At 32.9% G+C, this 9,456-nt stretch overlaps 1 protein-coding gene across 1 annotated transcript; it reads right to left on the bottom strand.

Moving 5' to 3' along the window:
* Positions 1-1,419: 1,419 nt before the first annotated feature.
* LOC137734752 (vicianin hydrolase-like) lies at positions 1,420-9,099 on the bottom strand. Its single transcript, XM_068474030.1, has 13 exons — positions 8,774-9,099; positions 8,593-8,662; positions 8,102-8,160; positions 7,853-7,928; positions 7,234-7,311; positions 7,027-7,114; positions 6,673-6,925; positions 2,922-3,037; positions 2,595-2,818; positions 2,318-2,349; positions 2,141-2,243; positions 1,947-2,055; positions 1,420-1,810 (listed from the first exon to the last, which is right to left on the bottom strand). Exons 1-13 carry the CDS (start codon positions 8,984-8,986, stop codon positions 1,642-1,644), a joined length of 1,590 nt encoding a protein of 529 aa, XP_068330131.1. The 5' UTR covers positions 8,987-9,099; the 3' UTR covers positions 1,420-1,641.
* Positions 9,100-9,456: the final 357 nt, after the last annotated feature.

Here is a 9,456-nt window from a genome sequence, read left to right as displayed (position 1 = left end):
CATACACCACGAAAATTCATCTCATCTCTTTCATCATGGAAGGGACTTTGATCTCCTAAAGATAATTATAATACACCAAAGGGGTTAAGAAAAGTAACTCATAGGTGCATGAGAATGTAAAATTTTAATTAAGCATAAAAAGTTACAAATTCAAAACTTAATGAAGGATCAATAGTTTGCCTATATTACGAATGAATAAGCTAAACGACTGAAACCCCATCTGGTTGCTACGACTCTAGAGTTTTGAAGGTCGGTGGCATTGTCGCCCCTCAATTTTTGCTCTAGAATTTGGGGGACGACAATGCTATTGACCCTCAACTTTTTTCCCTAGGTTTTGGCTTTAATCATACCCATTGTTTTCAATTTCTAAGATTGTTATTTTCTTGGAAAATTGTATTCTTTAAAAAATTATATTTTTGGGGGCTAAAATTGTGCCTAGAGCTTTTATTAGCCTTCCGTGGTTAGAGATGACCTTAATCCTACGGTCGAATAATATTTTTCTTTACTTGTAAGTGAGAGATTTTAAGTAAGAATCTAGTGGTGCAAGTTTGATACTAATATTTCTTGGAATTGAATTCGCTTCGGACCTTAGTGTCCGAAGCCTAGGGATCAAATCATTTGGGCCACTGATTAGAGTGTAAAAGAAATCAGAGTCGTTGGTTTGTGTGGTGGGCCAGGAAAATGAGTTAATGGGGACCGTTGGATTGAATTTGTGCGGCCCAAATGAATTGATTCCTAAGCTTCGGACTCTAAGGTCCGGAGCGGATCCAAATCCATATTTCTCCACCCCTTAGTGTAAATCAATTATTGTATAAAAAATTATTAAATAATGTAAGTGCAAGGATCAATGTTTTAGATAGATGTAGCATTTCCTACAAGATAGAGGGGAAAAAAGGAGATTCCACATGTTAGCCTAGCTGGGCCTTATTTGTTCGCACCTTAGACGTGCAATATGGCCAATTGAATTGGTTTCCATTTTTGGTAATAGTAGGGGTGGAATCCCAAACGTCACTACTAACTAGAAATCAGCCTGTACTAGACCTAACAAAGAAGCAGCTTTATCATCAAATGCTAGTCGACCTTTATCTACTGGTTGAGTTCCTATCGAGTAAGCAAGGAGCCTGGACAGGTCAAAAGATCCTGCACGCTTGACCAATTTTAGCGTAAGTATGGGCCTTCATCTATGATTTGCTATAAAGGCAACACAACGATATGGTTGCCTCTTGGTTATTGAATTCCTTGAATCAGGAGCTTGTTGTATTGCTATACACTAGTTGAAGTTTGGGCTGATCTAAAGGACTGGTTTTCACGAGGTAATAGTTGACGAATATTTGATATTCAACGTGTGATCAATTATTGAACATACCAATAAATATCCTCGTAACGCCGATGTTTTCCTAACCAAGAAGAAAAAAGTTGAATATAAACAGGAGCAGCAATCAGTTTCTTAAATAATACACGACTCAAGAACAAGTGATACAGTTTCTGATGGGTCTCGATGCTATATATGTGACCAGACCTTACTGATGCAAGAAGAGAAAAAACATAATATTCTATCACGTAGATGGAGAGAGTTTGGTCTTCAAGTAATGAGTTATTGAAATACTCTTATAATCTTATTCCACACTCATGCACCATCAATCATTTTAGGAGGAACATCTTAAACCAGTATGCCGAGTACTTGAGGTACCTTTTCATTTTATTTTTGTAGTCAATATAAGTGAGCCCAAATCGAACAGTGTAGCCTGAGTCCCACTCATACACATCCAGAAGTGCCCATGCAAAGTATCCCTTCACCTTAACGCCCTCCCTGCACACGTATTGAATTAAACATCAACTCCGTATCAAAATTTGAATTGATTTGCAATGTATAGATTATATGTGTTTTTTGCTTTTTGATTAGTTAAATGTAGTTGACACCATATCCGTAAATCCTTTGTACTGACTTGATGGCTTTCGAAAGATATTGAAGATGTTGATAATGGTATCTAATCCTGGTACTATCCTTGAGGGCAGTCTTAATAGGCAGGGAGCTATTATTTGCCTCGCCAACACCTACAAAAAATCAAAGTTTAACATTTCAAATTCACATAATATATATAGCATCAACTATGCGAAATAATTAATTAGTATACAATACCATTTTCGGTAATGTAAATCTCCGGGTCGTTGTAATTTTTCTTTATATGCAGCATAAGCTCTCGAATTCCCCTTGGGTAGATGTACAGCCAGCTCAAAGCAGTCTGCAAAAACCAAAGCAGGTTCAAATGTGTGTGTGTGTGTGTGTGTGTGAGAGAGAGAGAGAGAGAGAGAGTACCGGTGTGCCCAAAGGAACCCCATTTTTCTCCGCTGCATGTGCATGGCAGAAGAGCAAATTAGCAGAAGAGACACGCACACGTTTGAGTTGTATATAAATATGTATATGTACATATATCTATATATATATGTGTGTGTGTGTGTGTGTGTGTGTGTGTGTGTGTGTGTAAATATATATATATATATATATATATGTCAAATTTTGTATTTAATAAATGAGGGTGGATTAATATTAATATATATGAGTTGAGCATGCATATAGCTTTAGCACTACTTACTAGAGAGAGCGGTATTCATGTCTCCAAAGAAACTTTGGTTAACAGTTGTAACAGTGGAGAGCGAGGAAGCATCTGCATAAGTACTCGTGTAATAATTGACACCAAGGAAATCCAGGGATCCTTTAAGAAGCTTTGATTCTGCTTTGCTGAATTTAGGCAACCGATTTCCCACCGCAGACCTCATAGTTTTGGGATACTCACCGAATGTAACAGGACGAGCAAACCTACGTAAAATTTTTTTTTTTTTTTTTTAATAATTCAAATGCAACGATGCTAGCTACCTAACTAATTTAAATTAATTTTGATTGGAGTTGGTTAAATGCTCACCAGCCGAAAATAAAATCAAGAGACTTAGAGGCCGCCCTCTTACTTGCAGCTGTTTCAGATTTTGCTACATACCAGAATGTCACAACCGTAATCCCAATTTGTCCTTTCTGAGAGGCCTGCATACATATAAGGGAGTTTTAACGAAAAATCCGTGGTACTGTTCATTTTAACGAAAAATCACATTTTTACATTAAAAAGTCAATCCTAGTATTATTCATTTTACCCTTTATTTTGTCTTTATCGTTAAAACTCAAATTTTTCAAACCATTTTCATTAGTTTTCCTTAAATATAACTCAAGTTTAAAGCAACTTTAAAGTGTCAATACTTTTTCTTTGGACATTTTTTTTTTTAAACAAACGATATTATCTAGATTAAGAGGTGAGATAGTAGGCTAATTCTGATAATGAGCTAGTAATAATGTGGTTCAAATTCGATTTTAGAGAAAATTGAACTTAAGACCTCTCACTTATAAGTGAAAAGAAAATATTTTTTGGGAAGTATAATTAAGTAGCCAAGTGTTTTGCTAGATAAGATCATTCCCAAGTTTATATAAAATGAGAAATATCCAAGAGTGAAAATGGTGACCTATGAGAAAAACAAAGAGATGCGGATGAGAGACGAGAGGACGAAATGAACAAACACCGGTATCTATCAAACTAAATGGGCCACAGACCCTTTTCTTTCTCTTTTCTCTAAAAATTCGCTTTTCGTTCGGTATCATTTAAGATACACTATGATAGCTCATAATTACATTTTAAGACTACATAATTATGATAAAGTTTAAGTTAGTGGCGACGCCATTATAGGGTCATTGGTTGTTTTTTATCTCAATATTTAAAAGGAAAAACTAACCAAAATGACTTTAAAATTTTAAATTTTAATAAAAAAAAACCATATACAAACTTCATTTAATAACAAGGATAAGAAATTAAAAAAAAATAAAAAATAAAAAACAATCCAACCCAATTGATTGTAAGCACGCGCCAACCAATTCAATTATCAAATTAAGACGTTGCTGTGACTGTGAGCATATAGAACTGATAAGAAGACTCACATGCAGTGCAAAATAAGTAGTGGGAGTAGTACAATGAATGATGAGATGGAATGGATGGATGAAATAAATTATTTTTAAAATGATGAGATGGAATGAATGGATGAAATAAATTATTTTTAAAACACTTCATTGGGAAGGAAAACTTGAGAGTGAAGCTTCAATGGTTTTTTTTTCCTTTTAGAGAGGGAGAGAGAAATCCGTTTACGTATAGAAAGAAAAAAAAGAAAAGTAGTAATTTTCAACAGAAAATGTTAGTGCAAAAGCTGCACCCAAATTACTTTTTAAATATTTCATCGGGAAGGAAAAGGTTCAGAAAAAGAAAGAGAGAGAGAGAGAGAGAGAGTGTGTGTGTGTGTGTGTGTGTGTGTGTAAGGAAGAGAGTGAGGGTAGTGCCAACCAAATCCTTTTAAACTGACATCAACAAACTCCAAAAAAATTTAAAAAGAGAGAAATTTGAGATAAAAAATATATTGCTAACCCAGTAATTTGCAAGGAAATAGTTAAAAAATAGTGATAGTGCTAGTGTTCGATTTTAAGAAATAGTTAATGTTTAATTTACGAAATAGTTAGTTTTTTGTTTAAAAATAGTCAGTGCTCAGTTTACGAAATAGTGATAGTACTAGTTTACGAAACAGTGATAATACTAGTGTTTGGTTTGAAAAATAGTCAGTACTTAGTTTACGAAATAGTGATAGTACAATTACTTAGGTTTAATATATAGTCTATTGTGTTCGGTTTAAGAAATAGTAGTAGTACTAATGTTCAGTTTAAGAAATAGTAAGTGTTCAATTTACGAAATAGTCAGTGTTTAGTTCAAGAAGTAATGATAGTATTAGTGTTCCGTTTAAGATATAGTTAGTGTTTAGTTTAAGAAATACTGTTCAGTTTAAGAAGTAGTCAATGTTCATTTAAAAAAATAGTGTTCGGTTTAAGTAGTCAATGTTCAATTTAAGAAATAGTGTTCAGTTTAAGAAGTAGTTAATGTTCAATTTAAGAAATAGTGTTCAGTTTAAGAAGTAGTTAATGTTCAATTTAAGAAATAGTGTTCAGTTTAAGAAGTAGTCAATGTTCTGTTTAAGAAATAATCACAGTATTAATATTCATAAAACTGAATAATGAAAATTTTCTTTATTTTTGATTTTGTAATATTATTACTTAATTTATTCAAAAACAATTGAAAGAATAGTCAAATAAACAAATAAAAATAAAATGTTTATGGAGTGAGGTGAAAGGAGAGAGAAGAGTGGGGAGATGTGAAAAAAAAAAAAAAAACCAACAAAAAGAGAGAAAAAGTTGATGTGGACGGGTGAAGTGAAATGAGAGAAAAAAATGGATGGGAATACATGAAAGAGGAAGAGAGAGAAAGAGGTTGAACGGTTAAGTGAGGAAGAGTGTGTGTATGTGATGTGAGTGTGATGCAAGGTCCCACGCGTCAATATATGTTTTTTTTTTTTTTTTTTTTTTTTGTCTGTTTTGTTGTTATGTAAAACTTTTGTCATTTTCATTAAAATTTGAATTATTTTTATTAAAGTTTAAGCTATTTTTATTAAATAAAGTTAGTAGATGGTTTTTGGTTAATTAAAAATTTTGATAAACCCTTATTTAAAATTTTGATAAAATTTTGATTACATTTCCTTATTTAAAAACTCCATATATATTTGTTTGTATATTGTATTTGACTCTTATAAACAGTTAGGGTAAACTAAATTACAACATCTTCTTCCTACTTCTTCCATTTTCTTCTATCATATTTGTCTTCCTTTTATCTCCTTGTATGAAATACTTTAGTTGAAAATGCTTGACAGTCTTCAACATTACTCCACAGTGTTCTGCATCCACAATCAACAAGCCTCTACAAGTAATCGTAGTTGTCGACATATGTTGGCATAAACTTTCAACATATGTTGATAGGAATTAACAGATGTCTACTAGGTGCTCAATGAAATGCCCAATGAACCTTTTTGATCGATATTATGACTCTATTATTTGAAAGTTCTGGCTACGCCATTGGTCTAAGTTGATGACAAAGAATGACATGATTATTACCATAATAAGGTTGCATACATTGTGGACATTTTATTACATTGTCAAGGTAGGTTTTTGTACTTCATCATGGTTGAATTACGAAATTAACGTTTATTATTATACCAATGACGTACTATTACAATATAGACATATTATTACTAGAGATTAATGTTATGAACTTACACAAGATTAACAACATGATGTCAACCTACAATTAAGGTAAGGATACACCATGATCGTTCGAATTTACATTTCAAGATTACATAATTTATCTTAACATTATATTTAATTAGACAAAATGATGTTGGTATTATTATACCAAGGTTTCCCTTTACGGTGTACGTTAGGTTACTTCAAATTTACACTCCAAGTTAGATTACGTAATTATCTTCATGTTATATTTAATTACACCAAATGATGTTGGTATTACTATACTAAGGTTGCACTTTATGATGTGAATGTTAGATTACACTGTTAAGAACTTAAGATAGTACATTATAGTTGGACGTTATTGCATTATAGTATAATGTTCAAATTAAATGGTACCGAATACTTTATTAAGGTACCGTAGACGGACCCTTTTTAAATAAAAACTCTGGAATATTTCATATGAAATAGCGTGAAATAGCGTGCACTATTTTAAAACAAATGAAAACATAATGGGAGCCAACCTGATACTTGTGCCTGTATATCTTCACAGCGTGTGCATGAGCAAGTAGTAGATGATGACCAACAATGTAAGGCTCAGTGGCAGAGTTACCAGCAGTGCAATTTCCGACATAGTTTGAACATCGACCGGGTGCATAAGTACCGCCATTGTATCCATTAACACAATATGTAATTGGCTCGTTCAATGTCACCCAATGCTTAACACGATCCCCAAATGTTTTGAAACAAAAATTGGCATAATCTTGAAAATCATTCCTGTTAATGATCAAATGATCCATATTCTCATTTACAACTTTATCATCAGGGTAGATTAAAACTTGGTTAATTATTTGTATCCTTCAGTTCAATATACTTACACAATCTTAGGGCTTAAAAATCCACCGTACTCATCTTCAAGTGCTTGTGGTGTATCCCAATGGAAAAGGGTCACAAAAGGCACAATTCCTGTTTACATGGGAGAGCAGGGATAAGCCAAAGATCTTGGAAGGACTGATTTAAAGCGCTGAATTAATGAAGAAATAAAAGGGAGGCATTAATTTTGAAGAAGAATAGTGGATATATACCATTGGATAAGAGCTCATCTATCAGATTGTTGTAGAAGTTGACTCCTTCTTGGTTCACTCCACCTTTAATTGTACCCTCTGTGACAAAAAAAACAACTACAGTTGTTAAGTTAAATCGAACCTTGAACCTAGTTTACTTAAATTCATTATCCAATTACAGACTCTCAGTAAAAAAAATATATATTGTAGAATAATTGGGAACTGGCTGCGATGTTGACCAGCACTTTCTATTTTCAAAAGAATGACCGATACTCTTTCATAGTATCAGATATATGGTGGAGATTGGATTTTGATTGAAAGACGGAGATTGGTTTAGCTGATGAAAATTATTAGAAGAGTATGGTAGAAGGTTATACAGTTAGTTTAATTTGTAGGCTTAAGAACTTTGTTGTTCACTGTTTTGTGAGTATAAATTGTAAGCTCTCCTTCTCATTTTCTATAGTCTGTTCAACTCATAAATATCAATACAAGGTTTCATTCCTTTCTAAATCTTAATCTTAATCTTCTCTGTTTCACTGTAATTAATATGCATAGTTTCATAACTTTTTCAATGTAGTCTATAATTTAGTCAAATTTTGAGCAGTATAGTGGAAATTCATAGATGCATCTATAATCTTACTAGGTAGTATTCTTGACCATGAGAAAGAAAATCTGAAGGAGTCCAAGCCGATCTTTTTTATCAATTTTATGTCCTCCTGCGTGTGACGATATAGCATTCAATTAATCCAAACATAATTAATTACTTTTTCAAGTAGGTAAAGTATAACTAACGGAGACTAACAGTCAAACATATATAATACATACGAGTGATGAATAACTAACAGTGAAACATATATAATATATAATATATACCAGTGATGGAGCAAACCTTATAGTGATTGTAAAAATCATTGGCTGCATTCCCGTTGCTACCATCCGAAATTTTTTCTGCCATGAAAAATTCTCTCTTATAATTAAGACATTGATTTTTTATCATTTGCGATAAAAATCCACTAAATAATGTTAAAAGTACACGTCTATCTGATACCGGATCTCATCCGACTCAAAGAAACTGAGTTCACTTATTAAATGATCAAGATCATTAAAATTTGATCCAACGATTACAAACAAGAGACCCTCTAAAATTATAATAATTGTAGTTGTTGTATCAGATTTTAATGATGTGAATTATTTAATCATTGAGCTCAATTTCTTTGGATCCGGTTCCCGTTTACCCCGCATATGTTATAAAATACATATAGCCCTTTCGTCGTTTCCTTAACAAACTGCCAAGCATGTATGATATGAATTAAGCTCAGAGTATTAACACCCTTTCTACATCCAATTACGAGAGAGGGAGAGAGAAAGAGAGACAGAGACCTGGATGTTCCCTAGTGAAGGTATCCCATATACTTGGTCCCTTTCCGTGAACAAGAGCTGCTCCTTCAGACTATGCATGGGAGAAAATATTTAAAAGAGATCATATATATATATATATATATATATAATTACATGTAGTGCTAGCTTTGCTCTCAATATGTCTGAAAGTAAATGTTCTCACCTGATAAGCAGCTAAACCGGCTCCAAAGATGAACCCAGGTGGGAAGCTAGTTCGATTAAATGGCCTCGAATAATGACTCGGTTCAACTTCCACAGCAGCACTTGCTAACAAAGCAAAAAGCACGAGGATGAAGCAAAAAAGAAGACGTCCTCCTTTACTACCCAACATGTTTCTACAACTCGTTCTCTTCGGCCGCTCAAATACATTGAACATTTTGGAATACCACCTTCAACCTTTCAAGTCTTATCATATACTATATAGAGAGAGAGCCCGGAAAGGATCCTCTCAAATTTCTGTACTTTTTAAAAATTATAATCATTTTAATCGTTTAATCAAATTATAAGAACTTAATTAATGAATTGAGAGGATTTGATAGAAATGAAGTGGAAATGATCATTTTCCAGAAAGTCCAAGACGCTGCAGACAGGTCACACTCCTACGTTATAAAAAGCCGTGCATGTTTCTCATATTATTAAAAGGACTTTCGATGCCTTTTCGTGTTTTTTTTTATTTTATGTGATTAAGTTATTTTAATATTTTATATTATTTTTTTATAAAAATAAAAATAAATAGTAATATAAAATATTAACGTAATTTAACCGTGATCACACAAATAAAAAAACACGGAAGAGCACCGAAACTAGAAGGGCAAACAACTCTTGTCCTTATTAAAAAGTTAAAAG

Source organism: Pyrus communis, chromosome 5 (assembly GCF_963583255.1).
Source record: "Pyrus communis chromosome 5, drPyrComm1.1, whole genome shotgun sequence".
NCBI classification, from domain to species: domain Eukaryota; kingdom Viridiplantae; phylum Streptophyta; class Magnoliopsida; order Rosales; family Rosaceae; genus Pyrus; species Pyrus communis.
Note: the sequence above shows the minus strand (reverse complement) of the source record. Positions and strands in the feature narration are given on the sequence as shown.

Coding starts and splice junctions, on each gene's coding strand:
- LOC137734752 (XM_068474030.1), bottom strand. CDS start 8,986: ATGTTCAATGTATTTGAGCGGCCGAAGAGAACGAGTTGTAGAAACATG. Junction 8,161..8,592: donor CTTCACTAGGGAACATCCAG/GTCTCTGTCTCT, acceptor TTTTCATGGCAG/AAAAAATTTCGGATGGTAGC. Junction 2,056..2,140: donor GATTTACATTACCGAAAATG/GTATTGTATACT, acceptor GATTTTTTGTAG/GTGTTGGCGAGGCAAATAAT.